The sequence below is a fragment of the Tachysurus fulvidraco genome, chromosome 24, assembly GCF_022655615.1.
Source record: "Tachysurus fulvidraco isolate hzauxx_2018 chromosome 24, HZAU_PFXX_2.0, whole genome shotgun sequence".
In the NCBI taxonomy this organism is placed as follows: Eukaryota; Metazoa; Chordata; class Actinopteri; order Siluriformes; family Bagridae; genus Tachysurus; species Tachysurus fulvidraco.
Window position 1 is genome coordinate 8,625,851 of NC_062541.1, and position 25,303 is coordinate 8,651,153.

The following is a 25,303-nucleotide window of genomic DNA, read 5'->3' on the forward strand; positions in this document are numbered from 1 at the left end:
TACAGGAGAAAGAGAAATAGTGAAAACGGTGAGGGTATGACTGTTTATAGCTGCTATAGCAATTGTTTCACAGATGTTTCAAAGTATCTGTGTCAGCATTGGACTTTTAGCAACCTCTTTCATAGGAGGATTTGTTTCCATGCATTAGACTGATGCACAGGTAGGGCAGTTGTGGCTCATGATGCGGTTAAGGCTCTGGATAGAAGATAGCGGGGTTCAAGCCCCAGCACCGCCAAGCTGACACTGTTGGGCCCTCGAGCAAGGCCCTAAACCCTCACTGCTCCTGGGGTGCTGTATCATGGCTGGCCATGCACTCTGGCTCTAAGGCCAGATTCAATTAGAAACAAAAGAAAAGCCCATGTAGACACTTTATGAGTACTGCTCAAGATGCAATGGCACTATATCACTGTGTGAGTATCTTTTTTGAAAAAGGAAGGACTTGTTAGCAAGATTGCAAACATTGCTTATGGCAGCTTTAAGAAAGTTCTTCCAACATTATAACCTCTAATTTAATAACCACTGACTATTATGCTAAACTGTCCCTATCCTTTTAAATAATAAGGTAAAATCTAATGCATGTAGCTTATAAATGTAATTATCCCAGCATCGCGCTGATGACTGTATCCCAGTTTCACGGCTGATGATTCAGCCTTTCCTCCAGTCAATCATCTGATCTTTAATATAGAACCTTAGTGCCATGGCAACACATGTCATATTATGGAAATGTGCCTCAGTCTAATGCATGGAAACAAATCCTCCTAGAAAATAGGCTGCTGACAGGCAGAAAAACAAGCTCAGTCTCTTTAGTCTGAGATGAAAGAAAAGCGCTTACACCAGATCCAGTCAAAGCAAGAGTACATACTCAAGGAACGAAACACATTTCTGTACACGTCACAATAATCTTAAAAAAAAAAGGTACTACATACTAAGTGCTATCACACCATTTAACATGCTTTGATAAGATGTAGACTTGTTAGCAAAGCTTTTGTCATGCTATATCTAGTTTAATCTTTTTTCCCCCTCAGGCTGTTTTTTTAAACATATTTGGGCTTTTGCTCACTTGTCAATGGGCAGAAAAAGAGTATAGTGAGAGTGAATAGGGGAACGCTTTGTGTTACAGTACCCTTTTGCATGAATATCAATGGGAAGTTATAAAATTAAAATCAATTTATTAAAATATTAAATTTTTTCGTGCAGATTCATTCCAGAAGCATGTATTTTGCAAGGAAGAACAAACATTTTTACATCATCTTAGATTTTTAGTCAAAAAAAGTGTGCAGTGTGGATGAAGAACATTACATTATGCAGCAGAATCTGTGGTCATTGTCAGGGTTATACAGGGTTATACAGGGTTATTTAGGGTTATTCAGGGTTACTCAGGGTTCAGGCAGGCTGTGGTTTGCACAGATCAGTCGCAGAGGACAGATGTTCTGCTCAAAGGCTTACCTCGTCGTCATCAGCATCATACTGTGCATACTGCTGCTCCATCATCTCTCTCTGACGCCTCTCCTGCTCCAGAGTCTGACTGATCAGCTGAGCTACCTCACTCTCTTGCCCTGGACGCTCCCGGCCTATCACAAACCTGCACAAAGATAAAACACCCAATGAGCAGGCTAGGATTATTACTGCTGTCGTAGGGCTGTTTCATTGCTGTGTGTGTGTGTGTGTGTGTGTGTGTGCGTGTGTGTGTGTGTGAGAATGTGTGTTTGGGAGTACAGTATGTGCTTTAACACTTACTGTAAAAGGTATATTACAAACAATGGAATGACAAGAAGTCCAAGTAAATACATGACAACTATTTTTAACAAGCAAACATTGGTTTAAAATGGGAGTTTGTGCTGAATTAGCAAAAAGTAAAGATCCATTTTTACTAGTACAAACCTGACTAACCCTGAAAAGCAATAATGAATACTTATATAAAAACACCTGTATACTCATATAAACTGTGAAACTCTTCTACATGGCCCGTATTGTTAACAGTTCTAACAGTTAACAATAATATGTTGCTCAAACTATCTCAACACATATGAGCTGTATCTGGCACAGAGAAAAGAAAATATTGTGCGTTTTTAATTCCTATTAAATTATTTGTAAAGTGTTGAATAAGACCAACACACACTTTAGTGAAGGTTGCCAGGCCTTCAGGTGTGTTCAATCAAAATGCTGTATTGCCGTTTGTTGAATCTGTCTATAAATTCAGCAACCTACATTAAAAAGACACAATCTTCTAAGAATATTATCTATGCTCCTTTCCCCAAAGTATCAAGCGAGATCTCCTGGCAGTGTGTGAAACTACAGCGGGAGGAAGACCTCCTAATCGCTCTGTATCTGCACCCAGCCCTGAGGTACATCTGAAATATCAGCCTCATAAATCCTCAGGGTTGTTCACTGCTCCTGTGGCTCTACAGCAGAGATGACCTGGATTCACACATACGCCCCGGTCGTCACATGTAGTGTGCTTACTGACCTGACAGGGCAGCCATTTAACCACTTCTGCCAAAACTGCTCAACAAATTCTCATTGACACAAAACCCAATGAATCATAAATCAAGCATCGCGTTAGTTCAGGTAGGCCACGTCATTAAGCATGCTTCAGCTGATAATCAGCATACATGATGTGCACCAGTCAGGTTACGACATCCATATTATCCGACCCTTTAAATTCCCATTCATTGAGCCACTTTCTGTGAATTAAACTCCCTCCTCCAACCCTGACTCCACCTAGCCAGAACCAGCTGTTCATGTACCAGTTTACATTATAAATATTCATGTATCCGTTTTTTTTTTCTCTCTCTCCTTCTCTCTCTCTCTATTTATTTACTTATTTATGTATTTTTCAAAACATCTAACTGAGCATCTTTAATTATTAATGGTTCTGCTGTTATACGGGGGTCTATTTTATTTTCTAGTTGCTGCTCTCCCCGCTCTGTCCATGCATGCACACGGACGGGTGCGTGGATTTGTGCCCAGAACAGAACCATACCGCCAACACTAACTGTATGCATATCATCTAATAAATCCTCATTTGACAAAGTGGTCCTGACTGAATTAGAGTCAGTTTTAATGCATCTGTCCAGTCAGATTCAGTGACCATTTAAGTAGATGTGGTTTGAGACCTGGATTACTTTCTATGTTAAATATAGAACGATAGGAGAATCTGGGCCACAAGACGGCACGTTCACTACGAGCAGGGGAATTCCTGAAGGAGAGCGCAAATCAAAGAAAAAGGGGAAAAAATAGAAACAGACAGATGGTTAATAGAAAGATCTTTAAGCTGAGCTTGTACACTTTCTATGAAGGACATTATTTTTAATGACCTATGACCACATCGTAACAAAAGTGTTTTTAATACCATTCTACTATATATTTAAAGCATTGACTTTTTACCAGTGGTTACTAGGCATTATAAATCAATATATATTATACAACACAGCAGCTCTGCTGAATTCTCCATTCTGATTGGTCAGAAGGTGGTGATTAATTTTCAGGAACATCAGCAATATCAATTGAATAAAAGGTTATAAAAAAAGGAGCTGCTTTTAATACATGATTGTTTCTATAGTAACTACTAATTCGTAGGGAAATGTACAGCAGATGCTTACTCAATTTACAACAAATAGATGTTTAAAAAAAGAAGAAAAAATTTTAACAAGGTAAAAATGCATAACCCTTGATTTGGTGATGCTTTCTATAAAGAGAATGCTTTTTTAATTTTTAACATTTATGAACATTAACATAGCATAATATATTTACATCAATGTTTTTCCATCAAATGACTGTTTTCTGGGATTTAAATTTCTACATTGTCTTTATATTTTTGAATTTCTAAATTGCTCATATGTTCATTATTTTCCTCTAACAGTAGACACTGAGATATCTTCATGTAAACAATTCTAGAATAATAGTGAAGATCCTACGAAATACCATACATAGAATTAAGAACTGTTAAACAAATCAATCTCTATTTCATATTTTATATTCAGTACAGTATTTCTGATGTTCCTTTTATGTATCCTGGGCATTAACGTCACTATTCAGACGTCACTATCTCTTTTATCAACTATAATCCTTTATTTTCATCTAGTTTGTCCAAAACATGTATAAGTTTTTATTATCTATAACTTTAAGTATATGCTGTAAATTCAGTTACTAGTTTAAAAATGTTGTGTCTGGCTAAATAAAATGCTTAAAGTAAACTGGGTTAATTTAGATTTGACCTTTTTTTTTTTTTTACCATAATTCAGATTGACCACTGATCTTCTTATGCAATTGTCAACATGTGCTGAGCAAACAACTTAGAAGAGAGAAATGGAGAATAGAGAAAATGCAGGAGTATGCAGAATTATTTGTTTCCAGCAAGTATGTATTCCTTAACTGCACTATCAATATTTATTGTACAGAATACACTCTGCTGTGCATCTTTTGTCATACAAGTGATAATTGCAGAGGCTAAGGAAGAGAGGTGATTAAAGAGACAGCAGGGGGAAATGGCACAGATGATTTTGGTGTAAAAATAAATCTCTGTCATGCTGTGCCGTCCTAGTGTTTACGAAGAGTGTGTTTTCTTTCAGCAAAATCTTGCTTCACTAACACAAAGGGCCACTCTGTTCTGCATCTGAAGGCGTCTCAGTAAACTAATGAGATGCGGCCTTTGTGTTTCTCACACGCAGGAGAGGCAGAAAATAGCAGCTGATATTCTGCACTAATGTTTGACATCAACATAAAAGGACAAGCCACTAGTTATGAGAAGGCATTTTTGAAGTGTATGAATATATGATATAAACATCCATATCCTATTTATCTTATAATGTTTAACATAGACAGTACACAAATATTTTAAATACGTACAATATAAAGAATCGGCAAAATACTTTTTTTTTCCGAAGGGACTACTTGTCTTACCTGACCACTCCTTGAGTGTTCCTCAACACAGAGGCAGCGAAGCTCTGCGTCACACCCACCAGACTGGTGCTGTCGACTTCCACAATCTGATCGTTCACCTTAATCCTGGAGAACAGGAAAGCAGGAGAGGAGGTCATTTTCTCTGGTGAAAGTGTTATTACAGGTTTGCTGCGTGAACTGATCAGACACTTTTATGTGTCCCTTCTGCTGTACACATATGGAAGCAATAAAGAGACATAACCATTCGAATTGTCATGGATTTGACAATTTAATTCAAACTGTTGAATCACTGAATATGAATGTGAAGTGCGGTTATGACAACGACAAGTGACAGGCAAAACCATGAAGTACAAAGATATACAGAAGCTATATAGAAAACGAGGGTTTAATTAATGAAAAAAAAAAAATAAAAAGCACTAAATACATGCTCAAGCTAATCAACAGTGAGCAGAACTTGGTTCTCTGGACAACAAAGAGGTTGGGAAAAAGGTTTTTCAATAAGTGTCATTCAAAGTCTCCAGAGAAACTGTGGCAGATTTTCCCAGATGTTCAATTTCCTAATAAAACTGCACAAATTGTACCAATTTCTACTTGATTGAGCAAACGGTTATCACACCTAATATCACCTTTGTTTAGTTTATTACTCTGTACTGCTCTTTGCAGTATTTTTATGTATAAATATTTTTCATTACTTTTTTTAAGGTATCTTTATTTTGCAGCATATCTTAACATGTGCCTAAAACCTCTGCACAGTTAAGAAACATAACCATGTAAAATAATCTGAGGACTTGACTAGAATTATAATTACAGTGTTGGGTTGCAGGACAGGATGAAGATATCAATAAATTTTGTTAAATAGCTGTAAATGGATGTGTGTTAAGCCTTTCCATTGCCACAAACATTTTAAATAAACTCTCAACTACTGCATTTGTCCCCCAGCTGCTTTCTGTTTAACTGCTGTGTTTTGTTCTTCTTTGCCGTTTGATAAACTAGTATTTCGATCCACTGCCCCCTTCGGAATACAAAGCTGCTGGCAAATCCACTCTTTTATATAGACAGGCAGGTGGCAGAATGCTTGCAAGACAGAATCTTAATGTGTTTCTTGATAGTATGGCATACACAACTCGACCTTCAGCCTTCCATTAATGCCGTACCAGTAATCACCAGTTCTATGTGAACGAGTACAAATTACAGATAAATCAGAAAAGACCTCAGCAGATCTTGCTCAAAAATGTTCTATTAAACAAGACTAAATAACGGGTGGAGGAAATTACATTTAGACCTCCTACAATTATATACCTTCTTTCCAGTTGCACACTAATCTCCTCCAGAAAGACTCTTCACTCATTTTTCAGCAAGCTGCGGTAGGCAACATGAGACTGAAGGGTAACTTTTTCTCTGGAAAAAAATGACACAGTGATCTCTCCCATGTCCCTCAACACTAATACCATGCACATGTTCTCATGTGGTTGGACTTAATCCCAATACCACGAATAATCTTATGTAGCAAGCTCCTTCACTCTGCTTTAATCCTGTTGGTGGTAGTTAAAGTTACCCAGCCTAAGCAGGTAACCTGCTACAAGAAGGCTTCCCCTGCCCATATGCTCTGCACCATAAAACCTTTCTTCAGATTTCAGGACCAGAGCCAATCTCAGCAAGTTGACAAAAATGTACAGGAAAGGTTGCAGTGGTACAGATCTGAGGTTATAAAGCCATATTTATCCACCAACTCTCCCTCTGCTCTTTTTACCCTCTGTTTCTTCTTGGTCTCTTTGAAATCCATACCTTCCATCTCTTTCTGCAGCTCCACCTTCAATGACAGTCTTGACAAAGATGCCCAGCTTCTCCAAGCCTGCGTCTGCACCTACTCCCATGCCAATAATGCTGATCCCCAAACCATCGTCATCTGAAAAGAAAAATTGATAAATAAATAAAACACCCACAATGAGCATTCAGAGACATTATATTGTAGCAGTGGTGGCTGATTATGATATTCGAGAAGAGGCAAATGTTTTTAATCGATCAATAGAGCAAGGCATCATATCAGGAGGTTGCATTGCTGACATAATTAAAATGATGTGGGGGAACTATTACATGCACACACACACACACACACACACAAACACACACACACACACACACACACACACACACACACACACACACACACACACACACACACAGGAAGGCAGCAAGTATTTTTAGAAGAAATAGATCATGTAATAAATCATTCAAAATCACAAATGTTTCATATCTCTGAAAATCATTATTGCTGCATTTTTTTGTGGAAAATATACAATTAATTAAGAAATGAATGAATGAATAAATGAATGGATAAATAAATAAATAAATAAATAAATAAATAAATAAATAAAATTGGAAAAGTGTGCAAATATGTTCAAATGCAACATGTGCATAAATCATGTAAATAGTTCATTTGAGATTTCTAGGACAAAAAGTAAGTCCAACACCCACACTGACTTTCCATACCAACAGATTAATTATGTCCTTTATTTACATTTAACCCAGTAACATTTTTATATATGCATATATAAATATAATATAAAAATATTATAGCATGTATAATTTAAAAACATAGCCCTACACACCAACTCGATCAGTAAATGGTTGTAATTTGTATGATTAAAAAAAAAATCAATCACCCTTTTCCAGCTCCACTGGGAAAAGTTCCAGTTTCTCGACTCTCTTCTCCAGTTCATACTCTGCCGAAGATGCCACTGGATCCACCTCCTCATTCCTGCGATCGTAATCCTCGTTTGAGTAGGTATTAAAGACCTGGACAGGAAAAAACAAGCACATATTATCTCACCAGTGAGGTCTGTTAAACACACAGCCATGACTCTCTGTAATCCAGCCTTCAACATTCTGGCATGCGTGGTGCAGTAAATCACTGAGGGGCTGCAGGTACTGCTGTTTTAAGATCTAAGGACTAGCTCATAAAACAATCATACTGTGGCTTTAGTTCCAGTGAGCAATGGTCTACCTGAAACTTTCGACATTAAAATGTTTGATGTTACAAAGGAATTATGAGCACTAGACTGATATGGGGCAAGCGGATAATGTTGTCAAGGTTGATCTGTTCACTGAATTGGCTCTATAATACAAATCAGCATCTGAAACACAAACAGTCAGTTCCCATCCTGTCAGGGTAAAGTGATGGTGCTGAGCAGTGGTGTGTAAAGGCCTTGACATGCAGAGAAGCATCACACACCCATGCCACAGCAGACAGCCATCAGCTTCTTGCTCACCTGCAACCAGCTGCACTGACTGATCCTAAGTCAGGGTGTAAACAGGGCCCTAAACCATATATTAAGCTATGTCATAACTAGTAGGGTCTAAAGTGACTGTAGATCACAACTTTGTCACACAGAGTGACATTTTCACCATCAGCAGCCAATCAGAAACATGCTTTGATATAAACAGGAAATACTATATCCATGCTCATGACACTTTAGGGGAGTAGTTAGCAATCATCTTTCTCTGTTTTTCTTTCAAGCAAGGTCAAATTGCCATGTTTTTCTATTAACCATAGAAAATTGGCTGTAATTTAAATGATCCATCTCTTGTTTTTTACTTACAGGCTTGTTCTGATGTTTTGCCTCTGAAGAAACAGACCATAGCCATAAAAATAACAATGTGGATACAAACCACCACAAAATGAATCTGTATTTTATTATGCTCATAAATATAACAAATTTAACATCACATTAATAATAAGGTTTTCAAATTATGACCTTGCCAGTAATCTGAATTTGATCTAGGACATTTAGTACTAGCTGAGGAGAGAGCTGTCTAAACTGGCTGACATAAAAAATAGCCTATTGGTATTTCATCCTAGGATCCCTGCTGTTTATGTATATTTTAGTAAAGAGGTCATTCAATTATCCATAAAGGTTTATGACATAATGAAACCTACTGGAACTTGTTCTGATCTCTGGAACAATTCTGAGATATAAAGTCACATTTCAGAGAATTCTGAGATACTAATTCACAATTCTGAGAATTCTGAGATACTAATTCACAATTCTGAGATATAAAGTCACAATTCTGAGATATAAAGTCACAATTCTGAGATATAAAGTTGCAATTATCTTTTATTATTTTTGAAAATGAGGAAGAAACAAGCTTCCGTAGTCAAGAGCTACTTTTATCCCACTGTATACACACACGTTAAAAGGTTTTGAAGCAGATTTTTTCCATCTATCCATCCTCTATACTCTCTTCATTCACTTTTCCTACAGTGTCACAGGGAAGCTGGAGTCTATCCTAGAAGACTTGGGGCACAATGCATGGTACACCCTGGACAGGATGCCGGTCTATCATAGGGCACAATCGCACACACACTTACACACTAGTTTACATACTACAAATAATTTAAAGAACATACAAACTCCACCCACACGTGACGGAGGCAGAAATCGAATCTCCATCTCCGAGGCAAACGTGATCACCACCAAGCTGTCATGAAATCAATGCTACTCTTTCCCTTTAAACCAGCATCGATTCTATTAAGTGCACTGTTGATCGGTTTTATAACAAATCTACCATTTTAAAGAATCTGCCGCATTTTTTTCCGCAGACTTTTTAGTCTCACTTGTTTTGCTCCTAGACAGACACAGTTATGTTCAGATCAGTGCTCAGTGATGTGTTACAGAACTCTGTGTTCTTTTCTCTGATGGTAATTCTTTATAGTTGACACATTAATTCGTGGGCATACAACACATACTCTTTGTGCAAAAGAATTCCCAAAACTCTTAAAACATAATTTATGTGGGAAAAAAATGTTGCACAAGACTTTTACACAGTACTGTGTGTGTAAATAGATTGGGTAGCCAGGATGCATAATACATAAAATTAACATATATATTGGAAAAATCTATTCTTGTTCTGTGCCATAATTAGTTTTTTTATATATAAACATTTAATTGAAAGAGACAACAGTATAAAAAATTTAATCTTAGTATTAAACACTAGCCTCTGGCAGAGAATATGGTTAAAATGCTGAATATCATGATATTTAACATTACTCAATACTGATTCAGAATGACAGTAAACAAGATACTTGTGGAACTTAAAGACTGCTCAATCTCAGATGCTAATTGAACTATAAATGAGTGCTTTATTAATGACTCAGACAGAGCAAATATATACATATGTGGTAAAGCGTCTAATTAAAGTGTCTAATTAGTTTAATCTAACAAATTACATTTTTTTAATTGCTTAATGCTACATTTACACATATAGTGATTCACAGTGACAAACCAACCAGAAATCATTCATTTTCATTTAGAGCTGGTGACTTCTGGGTGCCACGAGTGACTTAGATGGTGACTAGATGTGGGCATGTCCAGCAATGTGACAGCTGTGAAAATGTGAACTTTATGTAAATAAATGCATCATGGTGCTGAGTCTACCAATGGGAGTCTAGACAAATGATTACTATGATAACCAGTAGTAGGAACTGAATTGAAACCGATGGATTTGAATTAGCTGCATACTGATTCACAGAATGGACTTTGCTTCTTGTTCACAAAAAATAACAAAAAACACATTTTACAAATACCAAGTAACATAACCCTGATGTGATTAACCAGTAAGCATGATACAGTAGTATATTTTAAAACAGCTAGTGGTCACATTGGAACAATATGTAAATGAAGAAATCAAAACATGAGGTCCATCATCAAGCGGTATAACAAATCAATTTCTGATTGCATTGTGAGGTCCCTAGGTTGTCAGCCCTAACACAAAGTGACACATTACACAACACCTGCTGATGGAGGGTGTGCTCTTGGTTATCATCTATCAGCACATTAGCATTGCACTTTCACTTCAAGGCAACTGCCAACCATGTCAAGCTGTCACTATCACCACAATCACCAGCTTCATTTAAACTCTTGCGTATCATAATAGTGTCCCTGCTTCCTCGTCTGTGAAGAAAACAAATTAGCCTGGGACATGTGAGATATGTTCCTTTGAGAAGTAAATCAGCCTACGCAGGATGGGTTCTAAAAATGGATGATGTGAAAGCACTCAAAAAATGGAAAAAATTGGAGCAAGGTTTTAAGGAGCGGCTTTGCAGATGGGCGATACGAGAAGAGGCGTTGTCACCGTGAACTTCCCATCATCAATAATGCAGCCTGATCAAGCAGCATACATTATTGAGCAGCCACATTGCAGAACAATAGATGAGCCGTTACAGCGTGTATACTGTAAACCCGTTCACTTGCTTCAGTCTCTCACCAAGTTGGGAAGACAGGCTACACAAATATTTATTAGAAAACAGACACATGGATGAAGATGAACAGCTATACATGTGCCTAATCCTGAGCAAAAAATTTGGTTTCACCTTTGTGTCAAAAAATGTTTTTGAAATTATAACAGATGGAGAATGAATCAGGGATCCTATAGCATTCCAAGAAGCATTTTAAATACCGTCGAAGTGAGAAAGAGCATGAAGGCACAGGTGTGAAAAAGAACTAGACAGACAGAGTGAGAAAGAGCGTGTGTGTAGGTGTGTGAGATACAGAGATGAGAAATCAGGAAGCAATGATCCCAGGAGGAAATGCTGCTCCAGTGTGATGGTCAAATGCGATTCTTGCATTCGCTGAGTCGACAGGCTCTCCTGTCAGTGGAGGAGTACCAGAATATTCCACACACTATTAAGTAAATTTCCCTGTTCGTTGCTGGGCCTGGCTAAACCCACAATGCCCACGTCCAACTAAAAATGGCATTCTGCCTCATTGTCAGTTGTCTGGCTTCCAGATTTAGCAGCTGTAAAGAGGCTCATCAGTCTGCCAGAGACATAATGGGCAAAGATATGAGGTGTGAGCTCGGGTGTGGGATGCCTGAATGTTCAGTGTCTATTATGGATGTAGTTCAAATTGATTTCAAAGTGGCTAAATTCACATTTGAGTTTATCAAATTTCTATTTAGCACACTAGGGCTGGACAGTATTTTTACCATCTACTGTATATCTTAAAGGACCATACCATTATGCCCAAGGAAACGTTAGAAAACAATGGGATTTCCCCACAACATAAATAACTAGCCTATAGCAACTACTAACCTAATTTAAACTGTCATTACTTTACTAAGGAATGTTGTACATGCATCAATCAGCAATATTCCTTTGTGGGCTTTATTTGTCCACAAGCTTCGTATCTCACCATTCACAAAGTAAAAACATTTGGCTTGTGTGACTTTTTAAACCTCAATCTGAAACGAGAACATAAGAGTAAATAGTGCACCTCCTAGAAATAATCTATTCAGAATCCAACTGCATCCCTAAAACACTGTAAAGAGTCTTTGATCCTTCTTAGTAAGCTCTAAAACACTTTCAGATATTGCAGAAGCAGAACTGTCTGGAGTTTTTCACCCTGAAACTGATGTTGCTACGCCAAAACACTACACTAAAATCCGGAGTGCAATTCAAGGGCATTATTAAATATGTAAATATGACTATCAATTTAATTAATCTTTTCTGTAGAGGTCACAAAGAGCTCGAAGGGGATGGTTTGTCAAATGGAGACATTGCACATTGATAAGTTTGCATTTTTCAATTGGTACAATTAAAGTGATCTAAATATATTTCTAAATGTATATATATGATCTAAATATATTTGTGTGCTCTATTAGATCTTCTTATCATTGTTATATTCATTTTACTTCATATAATACTGCATTTAACAGCAAAAAAAAAAAAGTACAAAAAAAGTTTTGGGGCATAAAGTGCTTGCATTTAAAAGCAGTGATTTATATGCCTGTAAATCCCTTCTCTGAAATCTCTACTCGAAAAAAAATCTGGTAATGAAGTCATAAGCTGCACACAGATAAATATGAATATAAATAATAAAAGAAATTCAAGTTTAGCATACGAGTAACCTGAATCTGAACATAGACATAACTTCATTTGCTGAGAGGTTCTACGTGCCGTATAAAAAATAAGAAATTGTAGAAAACTCTTCTACAGAGAAGCTCCAACAGATGCTCTAAAGGAACAAACTGAAAAAACATTCCTCTTCTTTGTTATAGCGTACGTCTTTCTGCTCCCCGCTCTTCAGTTGCCATCATTTCCCATCAGCTGCTTTCTGATCAATACGGATGTGACTTGACAAATGTGAATAAGTGAGCCATCATTATTAATTCCATGCTGCTCCGGAGGGTACAGCATGGCTTATTTGCATATTTGATTTTATGCTGTGTGAATCTGTTATGTGAGCTCCTCATATTGTCGCTTGCCTTTGGCCATTCCTCTTTGTCTGTTCCAAAAAAGATCCTCCCTGATCCACATGGGAAAGTCATACAGTAACAGCACCACCATCCATCTCTTCACTCCCACTCTCTTCATTATGCCTCTCTCCTTTCACTCCTCCTCTTGCCTGTCCCAGCACTCAGCGCCGTTCTGCCCTCCTACATTAGTATTTACCTAATGCAGCACTGAGCCGGAGCGCCTTTGACCACATGGCTGGGGCCCAGGCCAAAGATGAACTGGGTGGTGGGAGAGGGAAATGAGAGACAGCGAGGCAGGAATAATGGAAGAAGTTCTGTAGGAGTGAGGAAGGAGCTGAGAGGGGAGGATGGCAGCAGTTGCATTTGTAATGATGCCCAACACTGAAGGACACCTCAGGTTGGCCAACCATCATTGATCACATTAAACCGAGCTCTTCAGTGTCGCCTCACTCACATCCAATCTGCCATGGCGGACACCCAAGTTTCTAGCTTTAGCAAGACATTTGCACTGCATCTGCACAAACCACTCGACATATTCTTGCACATATAAGCACTTCCTCCTGGCCATACAATGCTGACTCATGCCAGACGTATATAACATCATCTTAGAAGGTCCACTGATCTATAGTCAATTTCTGGACTCATATGAGACACTGCCCAAAATAGTGTTCTTGGTTTTTTTATAAGACCACAAGTCTCACACACACACACACACACACACACACACACACACACACACACACACACACACAAAAAAGGTATCGTTGAAGACTATTAATACTATTAATAGTGATAATACGTTATTGATTTAAGGGCAAAAAAGAAACAAAAACTAATGGTGTTCTGCTCCGAGTCACCTTAATAAGATATGATTCCCATTACTAAACAGTCTGTAATCCGTTAAACATGCTCAAAATAAGAAGGGTCAAAGACCCACACCCAAATTTTATAAAGCTGCAGACATGATAACAGAAAACAGCCTTTACCTTTCAGCGAGTCCATGTTTGTAAACACACTTCACTTTCCGATCACAATATTAGCAACAACTTCATGTTAAACAAAAAAAAAGGGTTTGCTTAGTCACTCAGTACTTGATAACTGTAGCACAATTAAGGTTTTATTATTATAACACTTCTGAATTACTGGAGAAATTATGACAATGGCAGCAGAAAAACTACATCTTCCAAAGTACAAATGATTCGGTTGTATCCCAAACCATATATTCTACCATATAGGCATGCTATTTTGTGTGGGAAATGGTTCGAGTTTGTTCCTGAAGGTCTCTTGATTTGTGTCATGAAGTTGGAGAGTTGATTTCCAGTGTATTGTTTCCAGTTTTCTGATTCTCACTTGTATGATCATTTACACAATTGTATTCTGCCTCTACAGACGTTACTGTCAGATTAAGGGAGGAATCAATAACATTTCCATTTCCATATACATCAGATAGAAATTCAGCTTTGATTGATTACAAAGAAAACACACTCATTAAATCCTGAGTGGTGCAGGCCTTGAGTACCATCGAAGCTCTGAAAACCCTCTACAAAAAGCAGCTTCACATAGCAGACATGAATATTAATATATGAATACATTAATATCAGCCAGACCCATATTCTGCATACAGAGCCAGTCCTTCAGTTAAGTGGGAAACTCAAATTTATTTACCTTTTTCCTTGAAGCAAACTGACTGCAATTTATTTCCCCAGGAATACACTTTCTGCCACTACTTAATTTTGGGCTTGAGGCAGTACCACTGAGCATCTTTCCATCCAACAAACATTTCACTAACACAGCAAGAGAGACTCCCAGGGCACAGGCTTATACAAGATACTCTGAAAATGACAAACCATTGCATCCTTCACATCTCACTCCAAAGCATCTCATATACCAAAACGAAAAAGCCTGCAGTCTCTGATATACTGCGGACTGCACCTTATGAAGGTGGAATTTACCGATAACATAAGCACAATGAAAGTATATTAGATTAGTGTAAGTGCAGTATAGAAAGTTCTTCCTTCTGTCAAGATGAACTGCAAAAATTCTCCCTCTAGTCATGCTGCTTATAAATCTTATAAAATTGTCTCTCTAGTATTTCTCTAAAGAATATAAAGCATATGTTTGATTTAATTAGGGACACAGAAGCAATTTTGAATGCTGACTGTAAATAATGTTAGTGTTGCACTGTGTAAACTGAGCTCAGCACAACAGTCTGTGTGTACAGTCTGCTTATACGTCCATAGGGTCATATATCAATGCGATGTGTCTCGTGCTTTTTTTTGTACTTGCAGCAGAGTGAAAACACTCAAAAATCCTGAACTCAAAGTGGAAGTGGTAGCACTCGCTCCTGACACTGCCAGCAACGACTGTGTTTCCTTCCCACAAAAGAGTTTTTTTTTTGTTTCACTAATTGGTAACAATTCAGCTCCACATGGAGTCAGGTACTGTATAACGCACATTAAGAAAGGCAAACCTTTGCCACAGGATTACAATGTGGAAATTAATGTAATAGGAAACGTCAATTACAATGTACTGTAAACGCTATTCAACTTCTCCCTACCTTTGAAATATTAAAAACCCCTTCTTACAAGAATGGACTTTTCTTAGAAAAAAAAAACTCAATGTGCTTGAGCTCAATTCAAGGTTTTTGTTTCCTTTCAAATGCTGTACATTATTATTAAGAGTACTACAGTATTTCAACCGAAACATTATGTGCTTTATACAGTATGTATACATATGCATTGGCCAATGTTCTCTCTACTTACTCGTAATAGAAAACCCATTTACTTGAAACTCAAAACAGAAATTCGAAGGCAGTTGTTAGAGAAATCAAACATGTTTCAAGCAAATCACATAATTTTTGCAGGATGTCTTCAGTAATTCATCAGTTGAAAACAAACATTTTCTCTACGCACAGAGCCGAGAAAATCATTGTTGTTATCACTATAATGTCATGCTGTGATTAACATTTTCATCAAATTACAGGACAAGAGATCAGCTCGTAATCCAAAGCTGGGGATGTGTGCCCTTGTACATCTATGAAAAATATTTTGAGACCTCTCGCGTTCGTGCGTCTCATCCTCTGAGCTTGAGTGGCAAAATCTGTTGCAAATGCACAAAACCGTGACTCACAAAGACCTAGTATATCTCACGAGCCTTCTAAAAATGGAGTATTCATAGCAGGTTCTTAGCATGCCCCATGAAAGGCATACAATAAAGCGAGTCCAAAATCCATTTCTTCTCAAATTCAATTAAAAGATTGAGCGTTTTGGATACACAAGTGCATTTCTTACAGGCATAGATAATTTCATTTCAGGTCCAAACTGGGAGTTAGAAGAAGCCAAGGCTGCAGATCAGAATCACTGAATCAGACCACAATGTATCCTTTTTCCATTGAGTTTAGGCTCAAGTGCTCTGCATAAACTGTTAACTTATAAAAGATTTACACTACAGGAACTCTTTCAGAGCACAAAACCAATACCATAAAGACATGAGATTATATGCTATAATTGAGGCAAACTTTAAATTTGTATTAGCTGATTTATATTTGATAAGCTGTATAATTTGGCCATGCAAAAGTGAAAAGCAAAGCAGACTATATACATGTTTCTGCAATATAATGACGGGGCAGAGAGCAGAGTGTGTAATTACTGAGTCATTTTAGATCCACTTAAATCGAATGAGGATTCAAGAGAGCCAGCATTTTCTGATGCAACATTTTGTCACACCCTTTAAGCGCTGTTTAGGGGACCCTGAATGCACAAGGACACTCAAGAGCAGACACGCATACAAGAGACATGACACAACACAATTTTGTCACACATGTAACTGCTAAAGCTATCTGGTTAGACTGGGATTCCTGGTTATGCATGACACACAATTAAACAAATATCAGGCATCATAACCCGATCATTGAGTATTTATTATTTAATTTATCTTCCTAAATTTCAGCTGCAATGATTTAAATTAGCTAGTGTTGTTCATTCGTGTCCAAAAAGTGAAGCTTACCTAAACTGAAGAGTTTTCTCGAAATAACGCTTATTTGCATCCAGGATTTGATTAGCAAAGACTCATTTTCTGAGGTTCAGCTACTGTGATGAGCCATGAGTTCAATAATGTGTCTGCTTATGAGCAGGACATGGTGTTAACACCTGGTTAGAGAGAGAAAAACGCTGAACTGCCCTTTCCTTGTCCTCTTGCTCATTTCTATCCATTCCTCTGCAATAGCAGTGTCACGGATTGAAATTTTTATTCTATGATCATCGTGATTTTTCACAGTATCACAGTATGAGGGCAAAGAAACCGTTTATTACAGAATCTTTGTACAAAAGCCTCTTAAAGTGTCCTTGTATACTGTAGGTCTACAGAACAAACACAAAAAACATCAAATCTCATAATTATTTTTCTTTCCCCTGGATAAAATGTATGGCCATATGCATACATAGAGATGTTGCTGGATAATGTTTGTAGTAATCATGCTTCATACACCTTATATTAATAGAATATTTGACCTTAATTATAAGCGCTTGTTGTAGTGCACTTGGCTAGAAATCCTGGAAGTGTCACTAATATTGTTCTGGGTTTTAAGCCAAAACCCGATGTCGATTTTGGATATCAACATGTCAGTTTGGACTGAATTCATATTATCTAGAGTTATTTCTACTTGATCATTTTGTAGAAGTCAAAATACAGCATAATCTTTAGAAAACTATGTACAAAGCGTGAAAAATATCCAAGTCTCTTTCAGAGATACTCTTGTATTACCCTACATTTTCCTGTCAAAAACTCAATGCAGAAAGGCCTTTAAAACAAACAAACAAACAAACAAAACCTTCTTACAAATTTTCAATTTAATCCATATTTTAAAAAATAAATGGTGTTCTGTTCATACACTGTGACTAACCATGAATCCATAAAGTCTCCAGGAGGGTTGTGCTAAAACAACCACAAAAAAGGAACAAATAAATAAATAAATAAAAATAACCATCCCAATATAGAAAGAAGGTTCAAAACATCATGATCAATCAGGCTGAAACTTGGCAGGAAGCTTTCAGATGACGTGTGTTTTTTTATTGATCGGCACAATCCGTATCATTGACACGGCAGATCAAAACTTTACCTATATAAGCACTTTATGACTATGGATATAAACCTACATAAATGTTTATTTAAAAAGCATTAGCAATCAGGCACCACTAAGAGATCATTAATTACATCAGATGTCTAGATGACATAACATCTGAACAAAGTGACACATTTCTCTTAACAGAAGACTGTGTTATGACAGTTTCTGTGCTGACGTACATGACATAAAATGTCATGACAATTGACTTTGTAGCTCAGTCTCTTCATGAAAAGCTGCTCATTAACACACCATTATAAGGTGAAGACTTAAGCAGTGCCGAAAAATGGCGCCATACATACCATATCATATCCTCTAAGAATCAAGTACAGTTTTTGATTTTTGCACAACACGTACGTTAGCATTTTATGAGAAACGGAAAAAACCTATTAAAACTATTCCCATAGTCATCAGGTGTATCATACACTATTGCATCTACTTGCATCACTAATGTCTAGTAGACATAACATCTAAGACAAGTGGCAGTTTTTACTTGCCAGAAGACACAACATGACAACTGATTTCTAGCACAGATTCTATGTGAAATGACAAGTTTTGACACGTCACATTATTACCATTATTTGACAACCCGAACGTGCACTGAGCTACAAAATAAGCTGTAATATTGTTTAAGGCATAAGGCTGTCTAAATGTCAAAGAATGATATTCTGTCTGAAATCAGACTTAAGCGACAAAAGCAGTTCTTTTGACAGCTGATTGTTGGAATATGCCTTTATCAAGCTAATGGTTTTCCACACTAGCAAGTAACAAGTCAGTCGAGACACTTTGCTTCTTATGGGTGTATAGTAACTGATTCTGTTGCTTATAGACATGAACTGTCCAGTGGATTAGCAGATTAGCTAACTTCACTAGCCACATACACTCACAAGGGTTACCAGCAATCTCAGCAATCATTCTTCCTAGCTTTATTTTTCTTCATATTGCCTTTACAAACATATAATTCAAGAAATATAACAAGTCGTGTATGACCAGGATAGATTTAAACATGGTTGAGCTGTCTTCAATTTTAGTCTATCAAACAGTAAATGGATATTAGCAGTATCGGGAGTTGGGGCGGGAGAAACTGAAAAAATGTCGGACTACATGTTTTGTGCCACTTATTCAGAGCAATTATTCAAATCAAGCCTTTGAAATGGTCTTTTTACGACCTCATACCTAATCGCATAGAACTGACAAAATCTCAATTCAGGTTGTCGTAGTTGCTGAAGTACAGTCCCAAGTCATGCATGACTCGCTAGTGTCAGTGTAGTAATATACTACATAGTTTGTGAAGCACTACCTTCAATCCCTTAAGTAAAAAATGATAGTAAATATTGTAAATCAACCATAATATACAGCAAACCAGCAGTGTCATTATTATTCAGAACATAAATTACAAAGCTACATGACTAAGCGTCAGAGGATCCAGTGAAGAGAGCTGAAGAGTAGTTCTGTGATGTGGACAATAACTCATATGAATAGGAGTGCCTCAGGACAGCCAGCTCTGAGACTTGGCATCACTGCCAAAAACTGACAAAAATACATTAAAAAATAAGCATGAGGGATGAGTTATGATCACCAATGGTATTACAGACACAGGACGGTAGATGCAGTGAAGTCTGTCTGGATTTGCCTCTTGTCCTCTTCAATGAAATGAAAATTTATCTACAACTATCTACAACTACAATTTACTACTGCCTCTCCCAAAAATGTCAGATTAATTAAAAGCTTCAACTCTTGCAATGATTTATCCATTTTCCAAAGCATTTAAGCAAGGTGAATTGTGCAATTTTTTGCAATGTTGTTAAGGGAAATAACCTAAGTGCTGAATGAGTCTGATAGGAGAAGTGGCATTTTACCAAACCACTTAAAGGGACCTGACTAGAGACAGACTGTTGTTTGTTTTGAGCGCTCAAAACAAGCAGGTGACCTGACAGAGTTTGATATCCCATATGATTAATGACCACACTTTGTCTAGTGAACAGAAGCCAAAGGCCATGGAACAATTCAGCCTGGTTAAATGTTAACCCACTCAACACAATGCCATTTTTTAGAGGACTGAGGCTCTCTATTTACTCCCTGATTATAAGAGGACATGTGAATTTCAACAGCCCCAGGGCTATAAATATAGTGAACAGTGGTTGGAGAAACCAGATCTGTCAAACTACCGAACCAGCTAGCGTTTATAATGTAAAATATAATTCACACATTTTCTGTCTATAAGACATTATTTCCTAGCATGTTTTTTATTTATAGCGGTGTGTAGGAAACTAAAATAGGACATGATAATTAGCTCACATTTTGATAATAACGATAATAGTAATAAGTGCAGTTTGTGTAATATTATAGAAAGCTAATTTAAAGACAAATATATGCAGGAATTCTAAAAATCTGCATGAACGGTTGACTAGATATTTGGGAATATGATACAAACCAAGACAGAAAATACAGAGAAGGAGAAGGGATACGGAGAGAAAATATACAGAAAATACAACTGGTATTGCCATCCTTGTACATATGATGATTCAGTGTGCTTTGAGGACACCGATGTCACTAATAATGACCATAGAAATGTTAATCTTTGTTTTTTTTTTAATTCCATTGTCTATAAAGCGTCTTGTTAATTGTAGATGTCGTCCGAGAGGCTTGAGATATCATAGCTAATCAATAGTGCAAACAGAATAACCATAAAATGCAGCTTTATGGCCTGTTCGTTTTAAATGACTAAATCAAAGTTCATTGATCTGATGGGGGAAGTGCAAATGGTCCATAAGATTTTAATTGACTGCATAAATTGATTACTAAGGTTTCCTAGAATTATCTTTTGAACTATTGAAGACAGACACTATTTAATTAAAACAACAACAACAACAACAACATTATATATATATTGTGTTGTTGGTACTGGAACATTTCCACCCCTAGCAATCAGAAGCAAACAAACCTCTGTTTTCCATTAGAACAACACAACTCACAAATTACAGTCTATTCCTGAGAGATTTTTGAATATGAGGCTTTGAATAATTTCAAATAACGGTGAAATCAACCCAAGAGACCAGAGAAGAACAGAGCAAGAGGCTGAGCCAAAATGAGCTGTGAGGGCAGCAGCTGGTTTTGTACACATCTCCCAACAGACATGAATGGCCGTCCAAATGCCAGCGTAAGACACCGCATGCTCATTAACTAAATTACACTGCATTGATCATGCAAGAAGAGGACTCAGAGCTCAGCCAAGACCAAAATTGAACTTCCTAATACATTCATAGTTTATACATAATTAACATTTTAACAGTGGGCAATGGCTACAGAATAAAACACAATGGAGTAGTGTGATGTGAAGCAGAGTTACTGTAATCAATAGTTATACACTGTCCTTGTTAAACACCCATAGGTTTTTATCCATTACCTAGGCTTAAGATATGTGTTATGAAGTTGTTACTATAGAAACACTAATGTGTATTAATATAAGCTTTTGCTGTGAGCACTGATGTGAATTACAGCCAGCACTACTGTAAGAGCTGCTGTTGTAGAAAAGTAAATCAACACCTTTTGACTAATCAGATTTAAAAATTGAACAATGCTTCGATATAAACATATCAATCAATCAGATCTGAGATTTGAATAGGGTTTATCAGTTAGAATATTCAGAAATGAATAATGAATAAATGAATAATGAATAAAAACATTCAAAGTTTCGACAAATGCAAACAAAGCACAAAGAAAATCAGCAAGACCTCACACAAGACATTTGCATGACTCCAACTGCAATGTTACAAAGGTTAAAGTTAGGACTAGGCCAAATTTTCTTCTTCATAATTTTACAGTATATAATTTTTTTTTTTTTTTTTTACAAATTACAAGTTTAAAAAAGATTACTAGCAAGAGAAAATGAGAAGAGGACAATTTTATAAATGTTACAAAATACTAATTTAAACGTACAATCAGTTACTAGAAACAGTGAGTAATAACTGAGTCAGAGAATATCTGAAGCCTGACAATAGCCTGACAATAGACAATAGTTTATTATTAATAGTTATTAAGTGAATATATCCCAATTCTATTGTCATACAGTATCTCCTACACACAATGCATGCGTTACAAAAAGCACATGAATTTAGTAAAACCAAAGAAGGCCATGGATGAACATACCGTTATCACAGCAGTGCTGAATCGAATTTTCCGTTTTGGAGGTATATCTTCTTTTTCCTCCTCAGGCAGGCCAGGGATCTCGGTAATCTCTGATCCAGGATCATAGTTAACATCATCATCCCCATACAAATCATCCTCCACATCGGTGCAGCTCTCTCCCCAGCCCTGGTAGCAAGCATCTCCGTCAGCATTGTAAATAACCCTCTCATTGCCACAGTATTCCTCATTGGGCTCTTCAGGAGGATAAGATGCTATCCAGCTAGAATCATCTTTAGGCTCATCTATATCCTTTTGAACCTTGCTGTCAACTGAGTCAGGTGTATCCTTTTGTGGTTTGTTATACACTGACGTGTCATTAACTTGAGCAGAGTTTGTGCAATCTCCAGAAGCATCTTCACTCCGCATCTGCTCTCTAGAACCATCTACAGCCTCACTGCTTCCTACATTCCCATGTTCTGCTACAATCCTCTCCTGGACCTTATTCTCCTCGGTAGCCTGCACCTGCTCAGACAAAGGGCTGGGACTGAGAAGATCTTCTGAGGAGGATGAAACTGGAAGAGCGTGCTTGTTCCCAACACGTGTCATGCACATACCTTGTGATGGAGACTGACGAAGGCTGGCGTCATCCTCACTTGCGTCTCCGTGTCTTAGTGAGCTATCTGGTGAATAAAGAGCACGACCCCTACGGAAAGTGGAACCCGAGCCTTGATGGTCTAAATTCTCAAACACAGCACTGAGCTGGCTGACTGTTGGTGAAGACGCCTCTGCTCGTGAGCAAAGACTGTCCAAGGAGTCTGTGCTGCCCCTGTTGGAACGTGCCCCTCGCCAATCATCCAAATGCTCATGAGAACCCCTCTTATCTCTGCCGTATGTGTACACAGGGGACTGAGATGTATCTCTGGAGCTCTGCTCAAAGAGCTTCCTTGTCTCTGAGAACTTTGAGTTGCCAGTTCTCTCAGTATGCTGTAGTTTGATTACTGAGCCATCTGCCCGGTTAATGAAATTGGTCGGTTTGGTAAGTTTCTGTGGAGATGTCTCGTCTCTTGCTCGAAGCCTCCCAGAACCCGTGTTCTCCGTGCCCATCTGCATGAACATGTCCTTGATTCGGCTGACGTGTGCACCATACTGCCGACCACGTGGCTGCCGGATTCGCTCTGGATCTTTGTTCTTGGTTTCGCCATCTTGTCGCGGCTGGTCGAAGGCCTTCTTGAGAGCCTGAAACTCTGCCCTGTAGGCATTCCTGTGCGGAGAGGCACTCCTCAGGGTGGTCCTTTCTGCTGAAGCCTCCGTCTTCAGCATCTTCGCCTGGGCGACGGAGGAGATATTTGCTTTCAAATGTGTAGTAGCATCACTAAGTATCAATTTTGTGATTCCGTCTCACTTTCTGTAGGACAGCATCACAGTACCCTAGAATAAAAAAAAAGAAAGCACATTAGGATGTGAAATTGTTAAATCATACTGTACATTTGGATGTTTCCTTGCAAAAAGCACTGCTGTATCATTTCTGTAAGGGTAGGGCTACTTTCTTTCACAAATGCACTTGGTGCAGCGTAATTCACTGAGTGCACACTAATGAAACAGAGCTCGCAACAAAATGGCCTTTGCGGTTGTTTTCAACAGTATGGACTGTGATTACATATACAGGCTACAAGGATAGACCCATAACACAGACACTTTTTGCCAAATAAGACAGATCTTTAAGCTGTGTGACTGTCCACCGCCCCAGAATATCCATCACTCGTCCACGAGGGCTGGAAGACTGCGCACAGGGAATCTATTCTTTTATTTAGAGCTAAGCAAGTTATAAACAAATCAGGCCCAAATCAATATAAGTGTTTCAAACACAACACAAATCAAATGTAACCAATCAAATGAAGGGTCATATGAAGTTTCATAATAATTAATTACAAGCTTTAAGAATAAACAAGAGCAACAGAGCCAGTCTTGGAAATCTTAAATAATGTTTAAATGTCCACTAAGGGGTCAAAATCGACATGTGCTGTATATCTGTAGATCTAAAGCAAAATGTCTCACCGGTTTATGCAGAAAAGCACATCAGGAACAGAAGGAAGATAAACAGGAAATATGTTAATATACTAAAATATATACTACAAGGCAGATCGACACTACAAACGTTATAAACCTCCCTTCAAATACATGGACGTGACACCAAACTGCGACACTTTGACAGAGGCACAAATGCTCCTATAGGCTCCAGACATCTGCCTACAACATCCACCCTTTCTATCAATAAACACTGGGCTCGTTTGCATATACACAAATGAGCCATATGCAAGAACAAAACACACCTATTCCACAACAAAACGAGTTGAAAAGCAGAAGTAACTCTTGCTGAACTCCTCTGCAGTTGCTGTTATCATGTTCAAAACAAAAGGGTGACTTACATCCTCTCCATCTCTCCTGCTTTATCAGTCAACACAAATGGAGCTCCTTCTTCGACTAGCAATCGAAAATGGATGCTCTGCTATATCCTATTACTACACAGTAAACATATTTTTATCACTATTATTTAAAAAGGACTAAATTCCGTTACCGACATCGATACCTTCAGCATACCGTTGAACGCCTTGACACCCGAGCCGGGCTCTTACACATACACACACACACACACACACACACACACACACACACACACACACACACACACACACACACACACACACCGCTAGGCAACGCCATTGCAGAATACGTGCTGTTGCGGACATACTTACGGATTATTGAGGGGGGGCGTAAATAAAAACAGCGCTTCTTATCTCTACATTAAGGTGCACATCGCTTTCTAACACGAACTATAGAATCTGTACGGCTTTTCAAACAAGATGGCATCAATATCTTTGGTGTCTTTTTCATTTTATTGAC

At 37.8% G+C, this 25,303-nt stretch overlaps 1 protein-coding gene across 1 annotated transcript in view; it reads right to left on the reverse strand.

Moving 5' to 3' along the window:
• The window catches only part of ppp1r9a (protein phosphatase 1, regulatory subunit 9A), a 41,856-nt gene extending 17,248 nt beyond the window's left edge, over nt 1–24,608 (reverse strand). Inside the window, 6 exon segments of the mRNA XM_047807677.1 lie at nt 1,447–1,582; nt 4,903–5,007; nt 6,688–6,808; nt 7,566–7,698; nt 22,424–23,830; nt 24,458–24,608. Coding sequence (XP_047663633.1) covers nt 1,447–1,582; nt 4,903–5,007; nt 6,688–6,808; nt 7,566–7,698; nt 22,424–23,722 — 1,794 coding nt within the window. The 5' untranslated portion in view covers nt 23,723–23,830; nt 24,458–24,608.
• Nucleotides 24,609–25,303: the final 695 nt, after the last annotated feature.